This window comes from Rhinolophus sinicus, chromosome 7, assembly GCF_057876585.1.
Source record: "Rhinolophus sinicus isolate RSI-liver-muscle chromosome 7, RSI-T2T, whole genome shotgun sequence".
NCBI classification, from domain to species: domain Eukaryota; kingdom Metazoa; phylum Chordata; class Mammalia; order Chiroptera; family Rhinolophidae; genus Rhinolophus; species Rhinolophus sinicus.
Genome location: NC_142507.1, coordinates 13,882,983 through 13,903,895, shown reverse-complemented (window position 1 = coordinate 13,903,895; position 20,913 = coordinate 13,882,983). Strand labels below are relative to the sequence as shown.

Sequence of the window (20,913 nt, the reverse complement as noted above, 5' to 3'; positions counted from 1 at the left end):
AAGGGCCCAAACCCAGGTAAACGCCTGTACCTATACCTCCAGGATCTGCCAGATTGACTTAAACATGCACTCTAAATTTTTGGAGGACAAGGCCCCACTGCCCACACTGGCTTCAGCAAGCCACTCCAGGACCGTGAGCCACTCCATCCCCACAGGCTGAGGAGCTGAGGAACAGGACGATCACTGGTGCACACACGCGGCCCAACTACCCAACAGCAGCCGTTCCCTCCATCGGGCACTCCCCTCTTGTTGTAAATGTCCAATCAGGATCCAGAGACCTGAAATAGGTGATTCTGTCCCCCCACCTCCACCCTCCACCCCACTCCCGCTACCTGTTTAGTGGTTGTTTTGGTGGCGAGAGGAAACCTAGAGAGCTTCCCACCCTGTCATTTTCAGTGACATTCAACTCTTTCCTGGTCCCTTCTTCTGGGAATAGCTGCCCTAAGCATTATATTCTGCTCAATGTAGGTTCAAGAAAGGGCAGAATTTGCATGGGAAGGCTTGCCTGTCCAGAAACAACCATTGTTAGCCTAGGGCTCTAGATATTTTTCTATGAATTCTTTTCTTTTCTTTTTTGAGGATTTTAATAAGAGTTTATTTGAGCCAAACTGACGACAGATGCTAGAGAGCAAGATCTCAAATGCTCCTCTATGAATTATTTTCTATATGCAGGTGTACATATAGTTTTTCTATTATTGAAGATATTTCATAATATTTTTTGCTTGAAATTCATAAATACCTTTTCAAGTCAATAAATATACTTATATGTGCCATCATTTTGATTAGTCATGTATTATCCTAAGGTATGAAATTATCATAATTTACTTAACCTTTTTGCTGTTAGACTGTTTCTAACCTTTATTTTTCTTACAATTCTATAATAAAATTCTTATAACTAAATCTTTAAGCACATCCTAATTGATTCCCTGAGAGTAAACCCTCAGAAGTAGAATAAGCACATAGGAGCACATTTCAACAGCTTCTAAAACACAATGCCAAACTGAAGAGTAAGTTTTCTAAAAGACAGACAGATTTCCAGAACTGTCCTAGAATAACTTCCAAAATATGATCTATGGAATCGGTAACTATAAATCAAGGATGAACCATGAGGAAATCATTTAAGATGGAAATTTCTAGTTTCTTCTGGTTTGCTCCCCCCATTCTTCCCCTTTACACACACACACACACACACACACACACACACACACACACACACACTCCCTCCCTCTATAATGATTAGAAGCAAAATTCTTATATTGAAACAAGCAAGTAGAAGCCATTACAGAGAGGAAAGAATATGAAGTTGAACAAGTAATTGGGAATATATAAAAGAAGGAAGTAGGAACAGAAAACAGTGACTATGAGAATTTAACTAGTACTTTCATTCAGACATTTACTAAAAACCTCACCCTCTGACCGTATTACATAAAATCTGAGCCTTTTACCAGCATTTTCACGAGCTCATTCTATAACATGAGATACATCATTATTTATTTCACAGCATAATACACAATAAATTAAAATTGTCTTTATTAAAACCCAGCTTCTGCTAGGCTAGGACTATTTATTTTAAGTCCCAGGCTTGTTCTAGCTTACATGGTTACCTACATTCCGATCCAGCTTAGAAAGCCAACAGGGCTCAGTGAATTAATCAAGTTACTATTAAAGAGCTGTTGGCTGTGCTGGTTCTTTTCTAAAATATCACATTACCTCACTATGTGACCATGAACAAACTAATCAGCCTCCACCAAAACTAAATGAGAGTATTACTTAATGATCATGGGAATTACTTCCAGTCACCCATTCTTAGCTTTTCTGAGTCAAAAAAATGAAATGTGGGATAGCAGGCAAATTTAGAAGCGATGTTTTTCTCTTTTCCCTCATATTACAAAGTGGTCAGGAAATACAGGCAATAGGTTAAGGAAACAACAGGGCTGAAGAATCAATACATCTTGAGCAGTATTCCTCCCATCTGTCCCACGGCCTCTCCGCTCTCTCATCCAAATGGCACAGCAAAAGATGCCACTGATATTCAGTTATTAGACAAGAGAGATTTTTAACAGAAAAGCCTTTGGATCTTGAGACTTGACGACGACTTGTTTTAATGGCCACCAGAGGGAGCCCTCCAGTCACCACATCAGCCACCTTAGAACCAAACGCATCACTGAGATGCACATCATCATGAATTACCCTTGGAGACTGTCTTAAAAAAAATTTTATTTTATTTTATTTGGTGCTGTAAGTTTTTAACTCTAGGGCAGGTTTTGTTGAATAATAATTGAATAACAAATCTGAAGACATTCTTTATTCTAAACTCCCCCCTTCTTTAATTTTACTCAAAAAGAACAGGAGCCATATCTGAAAGCCGACTAATACTGAGTAAGTACATTCATCTACATCTATGGGATAAGTTTACATTTAGCATGCATGGATAAATGGGGGGGCAGCTAGGTGCTTACAGCAATGGTCTTTACTATCATGTGCTCATAGGGAGAGGCAGCACAGCAGAGTGGATAAAGACATGGGCTTTGGAGTTTGAATCCAAGTTCTGCCATTTTCACTAGTTTTATGATATTAGGAAAGTTATTTAAGGTCTCTGATCCTTGTTTCCTCACTATAAAATAAGCCTCACAGGACTGTTGTGAAATTAAATGAGATAATACATGCAATGTCTTTTTGGGTACAGAATACACACATTAATGCTATAGTTATTACAGATAGCAAATACTTTATTGAGGTATAACTGACATATTAGTTTCAGGTTCAAATATTTCTGAACACATGGCTTCAGACTGTTTAACAAAATCAGATTTATTCTACACGACAGCATAACTTCATCCTGAAGACAACTGCATACTTTTACATACTATAGAAATAAATGGGCCTATTTAAAAGGTTTCAAACTAGGCATATCTCATTACTTAAAATGAATATATACACAGTCCAAGCTTTATTACGAATCAAAGAAATGAGTTCTTTATAATCTAAAATTAGATCTAAAATGTTAACGTGAGAATAAACTGTATAACCAATATTCTTTCCTTCAAGCAATTCTTACAGCCTTAGTTTGCAGAATTCAGTGTTAACTTTGACAGGATTTGATAAAATAGTCGATATAAAACCTTTTCAAAAGACTAGTCTTATTGTTATGGGTTAGGCATTTCCTCACCCCTCAGAGATAAGTCATGCATATGTTGGTTATTTAGGATGCTTGGATAGGATTTTGGTTATTTAGTATGTTTCATCGGTATCCGTAAGTGATATTAGCTGTAATTTTTTTATTCTTGTCATATCCTTATTAGGTTTTAGTATCAAGATTACGCTGGCCTTACATAATAAGTTGTGAAGTGTATCGTTTTTTCTCTTATTCTCTAGCAGAGTTTGTGGGTGAAATTTTCGTTTGGCAGTTTTTTGGGTTTTTTCCCCCATCATTTTGAAGCTATCTATCCTTTGTCTTCTAGTTTCTTGGTTTTTGTTGAAAATGAAACACAATCTATTTCTGGCAATCTCATAGTCGCTCCTTTGAAGGTAATAATTTTTCTTTTTCTCTCACTACTTTTTAAATGTTTTCTCTTTATCTTAGCATTTGGGACAACATGGATGGACACAGAGGGTATTATGCTAGGTGAAATAAGTCAGACTGAGAAAGACAAATATCATAAGATCTCACTTATACATAGAATCTAAAGAACAAAATAAACAACACAGAAACAGACTCATAGATACAGACAACAAACTGGTGGTTACTAGATGGGAGAAGGGTTGGGGGTTGGGTGAGAAAGGGATTAAGAAGTACAAATTGGGGGGTGGCCAGTTAGCTCAGGGGTTAGAGCACGGTGCTGCTAATAGCAAGGTTGCCGGTTCTATCCCTGCATGGGCCACTGGGAGGTGTGTCCTCCTTAAAAAAAAAAAAAAAAGAAAAAAAAGAGTACAAATTGATAGTTACAAAATAATCATAGGGATGTACAGTACAGTATGGGGAATACAGTCAATAATGTAAAAACTGGGTACTAAATTTATCGGGAGGATCACTTCATAAATTATATAAATGTCTAACCACTATGCTGTTCTCCTGAAGCTGATATACTATTAAATGTTAACTATAATTGAAAAAAAATATTATGTATAGTCACGGGGATGTAAAGTACAGCACAGGGAATATAGTCAATAATATTGCAATAACTATGTACAGTGTCAGATAGGTAATAGATTTATTGGGGTTATCACTTTGTGAGGTATATAAATGTCTCATCATTGTTGTTTTATACATCTAAAACTAACAATATTATATGTCCATGGTAATTGAAAAATAAATTTTTAAAAATTAAAAGTTTCTCTCTTTGATTTTGATTTTCAGTTATTCAGTGCCATATCTAGGTGTGGTTTTCTTTTAATGTTACTATACTTGAGATTCATAATGCTTCTTCATTCCGTATCTTAATGTCTTTTATCAAGCTTTAGAGATTTCTCAGTCATTATCTTTTTAAAGACTGCTTCTGCTATACTCTCCCTCGCTTCTCCTGGGACCCTAATCACCTTTCAACATATTTTGTGCCAGATTAAAGATAGACGATTAAAAATTTTTTTAACCTTACTCCCTTTGACAAGTGGGGCCTATGTCTTCTCTGCACGAATTTGAGCAAGCTGTGTGGCAGATCAAATCAACAGAATATAAAATGTGATGCTGTACGAGTATCCAGGCCCAAACCATCAGAGACCAGAAGCTCCTTCACTTCCTCCTCTCTTGGAATGATTGCTCTGGGGGAAGGCAACTGCCAACACCAAGTACCCTGAGACTACCATTTATGGAGAGAGAGAATTCCTGGCCGGCCCCAGAAATTCCAGCCCTCCCAGCCTTGGCACCAGATATGAGAGTGCAGAAGCCATCTTGGATGTTCCCGCCTCAGGAAATAACATGTAGAAAGGAACCAAGGCCCCAGACATACGGATCTAGTGCAGCCACCAAGCCATCTCTTGCTGTTTCAACCACCCCAGATGAAGGTCACGACACTGTGCAGCACAGACAAATCTAATCTGGACTCAATTACTAACCCTCAGAACAATGATCATGAAAAAGGTTGTTTCCTGCCTGTAAATTCTGGGTCATCTGCTCCTATTGGGCGAGATAATCCTCCACAGAGGCCTTACCTGTCCATGCACATTCTTGCCAGATGTGCCTAGAATGCCAAGCCCTGACCAATCTTTACCTGGGCCATTTCTCAGGGCTGTGTTTGCAGCTAGCAACCTTGGGGGATATGTGACATCTTTTCCTGGAACAAAGAGTAGTCTTACTATAAAAGGGGGTAAATTCCTCAAGCTCATTGTTCCTCAGATGTGATACAAACTCATTGTTTGCAAAATATCCACCTAAACCCCTCTGTGCTGCCAGTGTAGGACACGGGGTCACTGGAAAAACCAACATGATATTCATCTTGCTTGCTGTGTCATGAATAACAAAATCCTTTGTCTCTGACCCACGGGTCTTATGTCTTCTGCCAGCATCCAGGAAGCAGTAACAGGCTAATTTATGTTTTAGCTTACAAGGTAGAATCCCAGATCTTCCACAATTCTTGACAAATTCTCGAGCAAAATACAGAGCGATGCATAACTGGAACATATTCCATGTATTTTCTGTATTTTCTACCTTCTTCCTCATGGTGTTTTATTCTAAATATTTTCTTCTGACCTATATTCCAATTCACTGACCTATATTCCAATTCTCTTCATTTTGGTCTTATTTGCTGTTAAAACCATCTCCAGTGAGTTCTTACTTAAGGTATGGTATATTTTTCAGTCTTAGAATTTCCATTTGGTTCTTCTTTTACAATTTTCAGTTCTCTAATGAAGTTCTCAATCCTGTGTCTTTTCTTCCATCAATGTAATTACATTTAGTTATTTTAAAGCCCATGTACAATAACTCAAATATTAGGCTCCCTTGTGACTATTTCTATTGCCTGTTGTTTCCTCTTCATTTTTGGTCACATTGTCTTGTCTCCTTATGCCTTTTTATTTTTAATTCAGTGCCTGATATTCATATGAAAAATTTAGAGGTAATTTGAGATTTAGGGTAATGTCACCTTCCTCCAAAGAGGATTAACAGTCACTTCAAGCAGGTGGTTAGAGGTACCAACGTTACAGATCACCTTAATCTAATCATTGATTGAGCTGTTTCAAAGTCAAGATTTATTTCTAAGGGATAACACTGTGGGGTTCCAACTTAAGCATCTAGGGTTTACCAGGACAAACCCCCAAACCCTGATGAGCAATAAACATCTATTTTTGCTTTTCTAGCTTTAAGTGTCCATCAAAATCTCTGCTCAGCTTCTCATCCATCTTTCCCAGAATCAATAGCTACTAACGGGGAAAAGTAGCCAAAAATGCCAGGCTCATCTCTCTGCCTTAACAGCATTCTGATACACTTAAATACATGTCTTTAATATTTTTCCCAATTATTCTAATATTTTTAATTGGAGTGTCAATCCAAATAATTTAGCCAAATTACCAAAAGTGGAACTTCTCCAAAAACAGATTTAATGTGTTTCATATTTAAGGGTTTTAGAAATTCTGTTTTTTCCCTTTTCTCCATTATGGGCCAGACCCACATGTTTGTTTTCAAACTAAGCATTCTACCAAAATATGCATCACCAAACAAAGATGATATATATTTTCAGATAAACCGAAAGGATATACCTTGTTAATTATGCAATACCTTTAGAAAATGTCATTTGCACAGAAATGTCTAGAGTAGTGAAGACAAAAATATTTGGAGTAAAAAAACTTCATATATGTATATATACACACCCACCCACACACACACACACACACATATACACATATATATGTGTGTATATATATATATGAAAAAATGTACCAAAGTAATTCATATTTAAATTAAAAAGAAAAACTATATCAACTTTCATATTTCCGATTGTCTCTAAACATTTTTCTAACATTATCTAGAAATAAAGTGTCATTTACCACAACCCAGTGTATTTAAAACATTCCACACATAATATAGTTTTTTGTTGTATACTTTTTCCCCTTAGTAAATTGCATAATTTTATGAAGATTTGAAGTTAACTAAAAGTCTGAGAGAAATATTGTGTCTGTCAACACTTACCGTGAAAAATACGAAAATCAATGTACGGATGAGAACCTCTTCTTTCTGATTCAAATCCTGCTCGACTCCTTACGCGTACATCTCCTGGACAGAATCAACGATAAAACATATGTTTAGAAGGCGGCCATTTGAGAAGAAGCACCTCTTCTTCTTTTCTGCAACAAAGGCCTATGTGGTATCGTATTCAGAAGTAATGGCCCACTAATAATATATATGGAGTAAGTAGCTATGAGCTGATTTATTTGAAGAGGTTTACAAATTTTTCAGTACTGAGTTGTAAGGCTAGTTGAAGTTTGTCTTTTTAAAATCTACTCCTACAATAACAATGATTATAATCTACATTTTAAAGTTAGCCTTCTGAAAGATGACTCAAGTGAAAATTCAACATAATATTTTATTACTCACATGGAATTAAAAAAAAATGCTCACCACAAAACTTTAAAGAGCCACAGTGAGAAACAAATATTTATGAAGTGTCTACTCTGTACCTAGCACTATATTTCAGGCTACAAGGAACATGAAGAAATTGAAAATATATTACCTATTCTCAAGCAGCTTACCATTTTTTAAATGTACAGAAAATTAAAATTGTTAAAAAGTCTGCCTTAAATGTTTAATCTGAACAATCTTCTCTTTTCTCTTTGACAGTGGGTATACCCAAGATCTTTAGCTGGCTCTTGAAACTTTGGTCTTCATAAGCTCAGTACTGTTTCTATAATACATGTATCGATATGACGTTTGGACCTACTTCTCCATATAGCACCACTGAAAACCATGTACAGGTACTCTCTCTTGTGCCTATTATAGGCATTATTTTATTTAATTTTCTAACCAACTCTGAGAGATAGGATCTTTTCTTATTACTAGTTTCAGGTGTACAAAACAATGTAATAGTTAGACATTTACACCCCTCACAAAGTGATAACTGCCCCCAATCTACTACCCCTCTGACATCATATATAGTTGTTACAATTCCGTTGACTATATTCCCTATGTTGTACTCCACATCCCGTGACTATATAAATATATACACAGAGGGTGCCAAAAAAAATACATATTTTTAAAAAAGAAAGAACTGTATTAAAATTCTAATAGTCAATATATTAGGTTGGTGCAAAAGTAATTGCGGTTTTTGCAATTATTTTTCTTTTAAACCACAATTATTTTTGCACCAACCTAATAAATCGGTAACAAAAGTTGAATACAAGTCACGTTTGACTTCTGCAATTACAAGAGGTGCTCAAAGTGGTTACCATCAGCATAATTTTAATACAGTTTTTTTCCTTTCTTAAAATGTGTATACATTTTTTAGCACTGTGTGTGTGTAAATAATTATAGCTGACATTCAATATTATGTAACTTCAGCTTCAGATGTATAGCACAGTAGTCGGATATCTACACAGTCTATGAAGTGGTCGCCCTAATAAATCCAGTGCCCATCTGGCACCCTACATAATCTTTACATTATTGATTATATTCCCCAAACTGTATTTCGTATCTCCGTGGCTGTATTGTGACTACTAATTAGTACTGTCTAATCCTTTTACCTTCTCCCCTATCCCCACCCCCCGCCCATCCAACTGAGAGATAGGATCTTTACCACATTTTACAGGTGCAGAAACTGAGATGTGAAATTTAGAATGTCCATGCCACAAAGCTGGTATGAAGGGTGAGTGAGGATTTAAACCTCCGTCCGGGGGCTCCAAAGACGGTACCTTTCCCACAATATTTTCACAGACTCCAAGTTCATAACCTTTCAGTCTTCAGTCCCTAACCCTGAGCTCTTGCTATTCTATTTGCCTCGAAGGCTTTCCTGCTTGCTCTTTGTTTCTCTAAACAAGGCCATCATTTCCTTCAAGGCTCACATCATCTACCATGAGTTCATCCTACAACGATTAATCACTTCTCTCACGTGCTGATTCCTTCACTCTGCCACAAATGTTTCCTGAGCACCAACTACACGTCAGGCACGGGAAATACAGCAGTGAGCAAACTACATAAAGTCCTGTCTTCATGAAACTTATCCTTTCACTGAGACAAATAATAAAACAAATAAATAATCTCATCCTATGGAAGACGGCAAAGATTACATGGAGAGAACGCAAGCAAGCTAAGAGGAATAAGAGAAGAGGCGGGAGTGATTCATCACCGTGGTCAGAGAAGGCCTCGCTGAAGAGGAGGCACTGAAGGAAGTGAGGCCGTGAGGCACACGGCCGTCTGGAGCAAGAGGTTTCCAGGCATAAGAAACAGGAAGTATAAATACCCTCAGATGGGAGCATGCCTGGCATGTTCAAGCAAAGAGGCCCACATGGCTGGAGTGAGGGGAACTGGTGGGAGGCGAGGTGAGAGAGGTACTGGGCTAGATCATGATGGACCTTCATGGGCCATTATAATAGCTTTGGCTGTTACTCTATGATAGAAAACCATGAGAGAATTCTGAACAAAGGAGTGAGAGTGGTTTAACTCATGTCTAAATAAGTTCACTCTGGCTGGGTAGACGAGAATCGTGTAGAGGCACAGAGGTAGAGCAGGGAGACCGGTTAAGGAGCAGGAGCAATAAACGAGGCAATAATTATGGCTGGGGGGAGGGGGACGTGGGAGCTGTTGGTCAAAGGCTGTAAAGTTTCATTTATGCAAGAGAATTCTGGCCCTCCGATGCACAGCAGAGTGACTACAGTGAACAATACAAAAATAACAACATCTATGGTTTAAATGGGGTGGTAACAGCACTGGGGTGGTAGAACTCTGGAGAGAGTTTAAAGGTATCAGCCAGGAAGATTTGCTGATGACATAGACATAGAGTATGTAAGAAATAAGAGTCCAGAATGACTCCGATGTTTCTGACCTGACAACCAGAAGAACGGAGTTACATTTTCTGGGATGGCAAGACTGCAAAATGAACAGCCCGGGGAGCATACTCATAAATCTTTATTTTAACAGACGTGCTAAATATAAAGTACCCATAATACACCCATGTGAAGATGTTCTACAGAATTGAAAAATACATATATGTGTGTCTAAAGTGCTGTTTTAAGGCAAGCAGACTCCTGGAGGGAGAAATGGAGACAGTGAAGAGGAAAGGGCTGAACATTCGTGGGAAGAAAATATGTACTAGAGTAGAATGAAACTGAGGCAGATAAGATACACACGGTTAAGCTAAAGAGGAAACAAAAGGAAAAAGCAAGACCAGAACACTGGAGAACACTTAGGCTTAAGAATATGAAAAGGAATTAGTGAAAGAGGGGACCCCCCCCCCCCCGCCCCGGCAAAAAACACCAAAAAAACAGAGGTAGGTGAAGAATAAGGATGGCTCAAAATCACAGAGTTGAGGGAGGAATTCTGAGCATGGGGAGGGTAGCCATGGAAGATGCCTCCAAGAAAAGATGAGCAAACCTGCCTACAGGAATCTCAGTAGCACATATTTAATAGTATGAATTAAAAGTACAAGGGATCAAGGATGTGGATCAAGAGATAAATCTGGTAGAGGAAGGAGGGAGGGGGGAGGGGGGGAGGGGGGAGACGGGGAGGGGGGAGGGGGAGGGGGGAGGGGGGAGAGAGAGAGAGAGAATTATACATAGATACACATCTAAATTCATTTTACCTTGTGGACTTGAGTAATACATTAAAAATGTAAGAACTGAGATGAGAAGACAAATGGTCTTTCTCACCAGCCAACTGAGAACAAAATACATGCAGTGACAGGACTATGTGATTAGCTATTTCATGGCCTCCCCTCTATGTTAGCATGGACATTTCTTTAGTATTTAGCAATTGCAATACAAGTCTCAGACTCTCCGTGAAGAATACTCAGGATGCAATTTAATACTGGGTGTCAGTGACAGAGTCCCAGTTACTAAGCCAGAGATTTCTCAATTACCCATAACTCTAAAATGCCTTTTCATTCACATCACATTCAATACTGGTTTCTAGATTCTAAACTTCAAAGTAATAGATTATTTCTGCTGCAAACAGTGATGAAAGACTACTTAATGAAAGAGATCTCAATTTCAAATAACAGTAGATAACAAAATTAACTGCTATCAGTACAAAATAAAAAATGCTTACCTAGCATACGAATGTACAACGCAGTCTGATCAGAACTGTCATAGGAAATAGCTCCACGCCTCTAGAAAAAAACATACATACATTTTTAATGCATGACAATTAAATATATTAAATTCACCAACATGTATTTATTATTTGTGAAGCACAATGCAAGAAAAGTTGGATATACAAAAATGAAATTAGATATAGCACCTGCTCTTGAAATCTATAGTTGTGAGAAAGACAAAGAATTATAATACAATATGGTTAAACACTACCATAAAGGTGGATACAGAGTGAGGAATATGCAGTAGGTGGAAATTTAATGTCGAAGTATGTCAGACAAGCCCACTTGGGGAGAGATCTTCTGCAAAGGTAAAGAGAACTGAGGAAGAGAGAATGGTTCAACTGCTTTACTATTCCCTTACTTTAAATGTGAATGAATAAGCAGACAAACAAGAATCATCAGACATTTGAAGAAACCCATTAGCTAGAAATGAAACAAAATAAACCAAATGGCCCAGAGACCAGCAAGTAATAAAATAAACAGATATAAAAATGTCTCTTGCAACAATATTCACAATAGCCTAAAATTGGAAACAATCCAAACATCCATCCACTAACGAATGGATAAAATGTGGTGCAGCCATACAATGCAGTAGCATTCAGACACAAAAAGGAATCAAGTATGAATACAGGCTACAACGTGGGTGAGCACTGAGCACAGCACGGTGAGTGAAAGCAGCCAGTCACAAAGTACCACATACTATATGGTTCCATTCCCACGAAATATCCGAAACAGGCAAATCCATAGAGACAGAAAGTAGACTGGTGGCTGCCTAGAGTTGGGAGAGCCGGCAGGAAATGGGGAGTGAATATGGGTACAGGGTTTCTCTCTGCAGTCAGGAAAATGTTCTCAAATTAATGATTGCACAACTCTGTGAATAGACTCAAAATCATTAATTGTACACTTTAGATGGGTGAATTGTATGGTACGAGGTATAGCTCAATAAAGCTATTATAAAAAAAATACTGCAAATTTAAAAAATAATTACTAAAACAAACAAAAAAATTATAAGAGCTGAAGCACCGCCAACAAGTTCTGCCAACTCTACCTTCACATTCAACTCTCTTCCTCTATCGAAACTCCTTCATTCTGTCTGCGGCAATAGCATCTCTCCCCTGCACTCCTGCAATGGGCTGCCGGCTGGTTTTCCTGATGCAGCTCTTGGCCCCCAGCCCACTCTTCACACAGAAGCAAGAGTGAACCTTTCAACTACTGCTCAGACTCCTCCCATGGCTCCCCATACACTTGGATTAAAGTCCAATCACCAAGCTCTGATTTCCAAAGGTCTCCATGATCTGCCTCCCTCTGACCCAGTCACGCCAGCCTCCTTGCTCTCGTCCTGCCCCGCCAAATGCACAGGAGCCTTTACACTTGTTCCCTGCCCAGGATCACTGCATCACTGTGTCCTCATCTCTTAGCTCTAGTCGTCTCTCCAGAGGTATTCCCAGGCTACCAAATCTGAAGTCACCAAGTCACGCTCTTCCACAGCTACCTACCTGCACGCTCTCTACATCACCACTTAGCTGATGTTACCACGTTTGCTTGTTCTAAAGTAAAAGCTCTACGAGAGCAGGAACTGTGTCTGTCTTATTCACCACTGTATCCCTGGCCCCCAAACAGTAGCTATTATTTAGTAGATTCTAAATAAGTACTTGGTAAATAAATGATTAAATGCATTTATTGCAAATAAACAAATAACTTATAAGTTGATGAATAAATTAATGAATAACAGAATTGATATAAAGACAGATTAAAAATCTAGAAAGTAAAATTAACTACACCTCCTATTAGAAACTAAGCACTGTGGCTACAGAGACTTCATTCACTGCTATATCCCCAGATCTAGAATAAATCCCAACATTTAAAATAGTGCCTAGAGCATTGAAAGTGATCAATAATATTAGTTAAATAAACAGGTAAGGAAATCCTTTTAAAAACAGTAATAAATAGAACTAGTGCCACAAGCTATTAGTAAAGTAGTGTGGACACTATAAAGAGACAGTCAAAATAGTCAATAGAGAATCGAGAATCAAATCCAAGAATATACAGTAATTTTCTATGTGATAAGTATAGGATTTAAAATCTGTGAGGAAAATATTGAAGAAAAAAATGATAGTGGTTGTATCTGGAAAACCAAAAAAGCTATATTATTACCCTCTTATTTAAATAAATTACACATGAAACAACAAAATTAAATGTAAAAAAAAAAAAATCAAAGCACAAAATAGTAAAAGAAAACATGACCGCATTAAAAAGAAAATCTTAACTAGAAAAGCCCTTTCTAATTGTTCTATAAAATCTAAAAATCATGAAAATGGATCAATTTGGCCACTTAAAAGTTAAATTATGCATAGTAAAATACAAACAAAAGCTAAAGAAACCTCAAACCAAGAAATAAAAGTTCAACAAATATGACAAAGGGCTAATTTTTCCCTAACAAGGAAAGGAAAAAAAGTTTGTGTCTCCCAAAGTCAATTAGAAGACGATGAAGAGTGTAGGAAAACAGAACACAATCATCCTGTTTACAAGAAATAATAAACCAATAAACACAAGAAAAAATGCTTGACTTCATTAACAAAAGAAATACACATTACAGCAGCGAGATCACATTTTTAAGTATCAGATTAATGATCTTCCTTGACAAAACTGTTATGAGATATACAACTCAACATACACCTAAAAACCTCAAGGAAAAATAATCACACTTTCACTATTATTATAAAGAAAATTTATTTTATTTAAAGCCCTCATTTGGATTTAATATGCAAAACAACTCCCAAATCATTCCCTCCTTAATGCTTACCATTTAAGAAAAAAGCATCAATTAAATTCTTATGATTTCATGTATCCTTAAAAAAACAAAAAAAGCAACCGTTGATTAAATGTAAAACAAACCAGTTTCAAGCAAAAATAAAATTCTAATTCTCAACACTGGTAGCCTCCAGGGAGGCAGTGGGACAAAAGGAAGGAAGATGACTCTTCAACGTGTATCTTTTGAGTTTTGTAGCACGTGTAGTTCTTATATATTCACAAAATAAACCAAATTAAAAGTAAAATAAGAATCTACTATAAAGAAAACTACACAGAAAAGCATGATCTCACATGCCGAGAGACTGCACCATACAGAACGCGCTCCTGGCAGCATCGTGCTCACAGTGTCTTCCGCTAACAGCGCATCCTAAGGAGGCCTCTGGGCTGCTTCATGGTAAACGTGCTGTTCTGGAGCAAACAGTCTCCATAATCACTTGGTATGAAAAGGCACCACTCACACCTGCTGTTCCAATCTCCACCCGGAAATACTTACCATACTATATCCTAGGTCTCCCCTTAATACTGCCACATTAGGGGAAAACCTAGTAGCCTGGAAAGCACATATGTGGAAATAAATATTTCTATCAGCTAAATTGTATCAATGAAGCCACAGATGTCATGATGTAATACCTTGTCTTGGTCAATACCCATCAACCCGCTAGTGTCCAATAATAACTTGGATAATAGCTCGTTAAAACGAATTTTAACCTGTTCTCTCTAACAGTCCTCTTCAAGAGAGTGGCTGGCATTATTTTTTTCATGCTGGAAGGGTAATTACTAAAATAGCCACTAATCAGAAAGAGAAAACCTCATTTATCACTTCACATATTAAAGATTGAAAATGACTAATATCATCAGCTCTCTGTTAAGTAAAATAGTGTCAAGTCAAAAACTGAGTAATGAACATAATATAGATTATAACTATGACATGCTAAATTTATTTTAAGATAATCCTTTTATTTATAGAGGCACTAATTTAGATACTGAAATGGTAGGGTCTGTATTAATCATAATAAAAACTTGGCAAACATAGAATTTTAAATATACAGAGGGTGCCCAAAAAATGTATACACATCTTAAGAAAGGAAAAAAACTGTATTAAAATGGTAATGCTCAATACATACCAATAACAGAAGATGAATACAAGACATATATATACATTTTTTTTGGCACCCCCAGTATATTAACAAATTACATAGGGGTGTGCCAAATATTCATGTTATTCTATTCACTACTAATTTAAGTAATTCTGGTCCACAAATACTTAGCTTAAATGCTATACTAAACCACAAGACAAAACTCATGAAATAAATCAAAATGAGACAAAAAATATTTTTAAGAACAGACTTAAAATGTGTGTCTGAATCCATCAATGACGACATCCTGAGATCGATCATTCATCACCTCAAGGACCAAGATTAAAATGAACACTATTCAATTCTCTCCTTAAGCAACCTAGGTAGAATAATCTAATGTGACTCATTTTGGAAAAATACAGTGTAAATTATGAACTGTAACAATCAAAATTTGATTTCTGTTAGAATCATATTAAAAAAATAATTTTATGTGCTTTATACACCAACACTGCAGCACAGACTTAACATATGTATTTTTAAAGTTTATCATTTTACAAGCCATATGATAGTAGTAAAATTCTACTTTTAATAAAAATTGTAAAACAAATTTAATCAAAATCCTGTGTCACGTTGTCTGTCATAAAACACTCTGAGTTATCATCCACATTCCCATTTCACCTCACCAGTGAATGGAAATAACTGAGAAGCTTCTACTCGTGACTGTTCTAATTTAGCCATCTGGGAACAGCTTGTAAAGCAACTAGTATAGGTCAAAACATGGGCGAGGCTGAGCTAATCAGAAACTGACAGCCACAGCACAAACAAGTTAAACTGTACGGTTCCACAGGATCCACTGCCACTAACAGGCGTTTTGAGTGCCTGGGTAAGACACTCACTCTCCTTGAATCAGGGTGAATCACTCTTCCACAAGACATGACTTACAAAGTAAATGACAAAAGGCGTAAAAGTTGTTCCTGAGATTAGTTAATACGTAACTTTTAAAGAAAGACATGTTTTAAAACTGAGCAAAGATATTTTAAGTGCTACTGTTTTTATCTTGTTCAAGTTTCCACTAAAATGATCTATTACGCAAAAGCCTGGGCATTTCCCTTACATGGTAAAAGTAACAATATATTAACTAACACTTGCTGAGCTTTTTCCTACTCTGTGTCAGAAAATGTTCCCGGTGCTTTCATACAAAACCTCACTTAACCAGCTCAAGAGGGATGTTTTATTGGGCCTGTTTTGCTAAGCAGTAAACTGATGGTCAAAGGGCTTAGATACAGTAGCACTAAACTAATTTTTGGGTAACATTACCGAAAAATAGTAACATACTACAAAAGATGAAGCCCAGGCAAAGTTCTGAAAGCTGTTTTCTCTGAGACAGTAAAGTGAGTTTTTTCAGAATATATTCATCTTACATATGCTAGAAAAACATGCTCAAGTTTGCGATTCGAAGATTGCACTGGTCCACTGAAGCGTATTTTGCCCATTCTTATGCCCTATGCAAATAATATACTTTTTAAAAAGTGACAAAATATTAGCAATCTTTTTGCTTAAAAACGTAATTTAAATTTTTTGGTAGTTATAAAAAAAGTAAAGTCTCTGAAAACATCCACAATTTAACTAATGTATTACTAATATTAACTTGACCTTCATTCAATAACTTGGTAAGCTAATCCTTTAAACACAATGAGTAAATAGCTCTCAGTGCAACAAAATTAATTCTTCACTTATAAAACACAAGGATTTAAAAAATTTGAGTATACTGCTTTTCTTTAAGAGAGTTTTTCAATCATATCACTAAGAAAAAAAGAACTGCTTCAAGTGAGAGAGAACTATGCTTAAGACATTATGTTAAATGTGAAAAATTACAGACCTTGCTTGAAAAAGAAATTTAACCTTAGAAGCTTGTGTTGCTTAGCAAATAGTGATGCCTTATAGATTTTAAGTTAATACTCTTCGGTGTCTTCATATAGGAAGAAAGAAGCTGCATGGTAGATGAAAGATATACTCATTTTAATGCAAGGATAGAAAAAATAATTTCAAATAATTTCAAGTAGTAATCTTAAATATTTTCTACTTTAGACTCTTATCCAGATGGTAAATGGCTAGCATTCATTCTATCAAGCTTTTCTCAAGTCTGATATTTAGAATACATAAATATAATTTATGATTTAGTATTATAGTATTTAGGATTATAGTAAGTTCAAATGTTTTCAATATATAAGTAAGGAATACATTTTAGTAGCAGCAGGGCTTCAAGAGAGACCATGATAGAGGGTAGACCATGATTTAGTTTTTTAAAAGTTTATACACAGTAATTGTTTAGAAATCCTCAATAACTGTGCTTTCCATTTATAAGCATTAGTAAATTCTTTATCTCCAGAAAAGAATGTTTAAAATATGTACACCAAAAGTTTAAATTGTTTAATAATTGTATCATCTTAAAAGTTGAACTGCTTTAATCATAAAAACTTCTTTAAAGGACTGACACTGAGGAGAGCTACTTTGATACCGAAGAATGATACCATAAAAAGCCCTTGGGGAGGAATAAGGCGGGAGAAGAATAAACATTACACACCATAATTTTAAGTTTTTCAGCTGACAGGTAAACCTCATAGCTCTTTTAATCAGAGAAATAAAACCTGAAGCAGAAGGAGAAGAAACCTGACCAGAAATTTCATTCCTACCAAATATAAAGACTAACGATTAAGGTCACAATCCTAAAAATAAAGATGGCCTACCTTAGAGGCGATCCACTTGATAAGAACCAAAGCCAGACACCAGATCAATGTAATTCCCATTGGGTCAATCAAAAGCCCGCGGCATAATCTCCCTTCTCTCTCAGCGAGCAGTGAGCAATGATCGAGAAAGACTTGCTAGGCGTTTGATAATAACCAGCTGTCCAGAGGCAGGAGCAGGGCACTGCCTGCCCTGCACCTCAGGCAGCTGCCGGCACACAGCAATCACCTGACCCTCTGAGAGGCCTGCCAGCCAGCCTCTCCCCCGCGCTGCTCAATGCCACAACCCAGGGTTGGGGTAGAACAGCGTCAGGAACACTGGAAGAGGAAAGGGAAAAACCTCAGTGAGGGCTGACATAACAGTCTCGCCAAATGAAGACAAAAGAGGTCCCAGGGTAGCCTCAAGCACGGCTACACTTTTCATGCTAACAGAGGGCTCGGAAACAACTTGCACAAAATGTCTGGCAGTACTACAAGTTTCCTCATTTCTTTCACATGTCCTGGCATTTAAGGATATTAATGTATTTTATTCTATCTTTCCTACTTTTAATACTGAATTTGTTCAACTTTCTATTTCCTTTAGAGCTAGCATGACATAAGAATGCAAGAGGCTCTTATAAATATTGTCTGTGCTGCTTAACATTGTAATTCACTCATTTTGAATTTATGGACAAAGGCTAGTCAAACAGGGCATTTTTCAAGCAAAGTATATTACTTCCGAGCCCTAACTGCAATCTAGCTTATATTACAATACTTTTGGTACGTCTCATTCTCTTGACTGTGAGTGAGATCTGTAATAGCAAAATGGGCCTGTATTCATCCATCCTCATGACGCTGAGAAAAACCTTTCATGAAACTTGCATGTATTCAGGACGTATTTATTAAGCGACTATTATGTACCAGGCCTTGTGCCAGATGTAGACACCAAGGGCATAATCCTTGAGTAAAAGCAGACATGGCTTCCGTCCTGGCGAAGCTTATTATCCAAGTCTGTGTATAAACACACAACTGCAACTGCACCAAGTGCAAGGAGGCTGCCATCCTGCCTACAAAGCGTGCTCTGACCGAGCTGAAAGGGGACGGACTTCTTCCCCGACTCCGGGAAACGTCCCTGAGCTGAAATGAAGGGACAGGCATGACGGCCAAGGAACAGACGAAACCACGCACCATAAGGAGAAGAAACGGAAGACGTGCCCAGGAAGCTGCAGTGCAGGAACGTGGAAAGCCAGAGTGGAGGCCCCACGAAAGTCATCTGTCTCCATCCTAACAGTTGATCCCAACCTGCTGAAGCAGGGAGGTGGGGTGGGGGTTGGCAGGGCAGTTAGGGGGCCACTACAGAGGTGACGGGGTGGTGGCAGGTAGAGAGGATTGGACGGACAAACACCCAGATTGTGACTGGACTGTGTCATGGGCTGCAGCTCACGACGAGACAGAATCATCTGCTTACCAATGACACACAAACGATGGTTTAAAATATTTGAAACAGCCCAAATAGTTCAAATATAATGCTATTTTCATTATTCCACCCTCAGTACACGTGTTTAAAAGGGAAGTTAATTCTAGACCTGTCAAAATGAATCATAAATTACATTTACAAGTGTAAAGATAAATTTTCCTAAATTGAAGCCATTCATAACACACGGCCATAGATTTCTCACCACACCTTACACATTATATATCTACTGAACTAACAAGCCGTGATGCTAATCCTTGCACAAATCAAGGTAACTTTTTAATTTTGCCATGAAACTAGGTGTGACATGAGATGGTCAGGGTCTTCGATTACCCTCGGCAATCCAGTGTATTACGCAGTAAGCAGACTGGATGCCCAGGGATAGGATGCCCAGTAAAGGATGCCCAGGGATAGGACAGAGCAGCAGAGTGTAAACCAGCCCCACGCTCAGGAGAAATGCTGGTGGTCATCTCTCAGGGGCCGTGGAACTTCGGCCAGTGGCTAAAATGAGCTCAAGGTCATTACCTGCGCTCTAGCCTCCGTTTCACACTCCAAATTAGCCCACTACACCCAAGGCTTAGTCCAAGAATATGTATCGTCATAGTTCCTTTCCAATCAGCTGCTTAAAACGTTGAGTTCTGAGAAGGAAATACAACAATTTGTTGCTATTTTTGGTACAGTACCTAAACATTTTTATAAAGGTCTTTTTGGGTAATGATGAGCTCAAGAATCTTCCCTTTCTTCTAGTCGAAAAGAGAATTGAATAGGAGAAGAGGGAAAGAATCAGAACTGAGACACAGGGAAAGGGAAAAAAACAAAAAAAGACAGTAAGCAAGGCAGCCCTGAAAGTTCTACCATTTCAATGAATTTCTGTTGAGATTATTTCCACTATCTCAAAACTCTGCTGGGTTTGGAGCCAAGAGCCAGGGTTTGTTTCCCAGCTTTACGGCCAAGGGCTGAGGGATGCCGGGCAAGTCACCACCTCTGTGGGCCTAATGTTCCTCCCTTCACAGGAGTTAAATAACATCTATAAAATAATAACCTGCTCATGGTAGAACCTCAATAAATTGTAGCTAAGTCAGAATTAAATATATAAACCTTTTCTGAGCCCTGGTTAGGCCTGGGGTCTTGGCTTTCATTTTTCACACTAGTGAATAGGCTGGCTCCCTAATAATGGTTCCCCAAGCACCCTCTTCTTAAAATTTCTCCTGTATGTCTGACACTGAAATACAGAGATTCATCAAGACACAATGCTCCCAGATCAGAAAATTCCTATTTGAATAGAAACAGCTATTAAGTTTATGCTTAAAATCAGAGATCCTTCTCTGTTAATAACACGTTTACATCACTGAAATCTTACAAAAATCTCAGGGAACACACGTTTCTCTTAAAACAGTACAGTTAATTTTCTTAATGGCATGAACCTAATGGCTTTAAAACTACTTGTTTTGAGATATGAAATACTACTAATTTATCTTGATAAGTTATAAAGCTTCTCTTCATAAAAAATGTCAGTAAGATGAAATCAAAAGCTGTTACCCAATTAGTATGAACACTCCTTTACAATGTTATGTTTATTTCTTAGTAAATTCTCTTAA

At 37.4% G+C, this 20,913-nt stretch overlaps 1 protein-coding gene across 13 annotated transcripts in view; it reads right to left on the bottom strand.

Annotated features, from left to right (window-relative positions):
* PDE7A (phosphodiesterase 7A) overlaps nucleotides 1-20,913 on the bottom strand; it is a 97,714-nt gene that overhangs the window by 43,322 nt on the left and 33,479 nt on the right. For 9 of the 13 annotated variants that reach the window (XR_016021703.1, XR_016021699.1, XR_016021700.1 and 6 more), the window contains exons 2-3: nucleotides 11,186-11,246; nucleotides 7,121-7,204 (exon numbers count right to left, since the gene is read on the bottom strand). Coding sequence is in view for 4 of the 13 variants with exons in the window: in XM_019710689.3 (XP_019566248.2) it covers nucleotides 7,121-7,204; nucleotides 11,186-11,246 (145 nt within the window). In the remaining 9 variants the exon portion in view is untranslated. Of the gene's footprint in view, nucleotides 1-7,120; nucleotides 7,205-11,185; nucleotides 11,247-11,931; nucleotides 12,222-14,034; nucleotides 14,056-17,865; nucleotides 18,148-20,913 lie in introns of those variants that run through there. The other 4 variants (XR_016021705.1, XR_016021704.1, XM_074318928.2 and 1 more) reach the window with 4 other exon arrangements.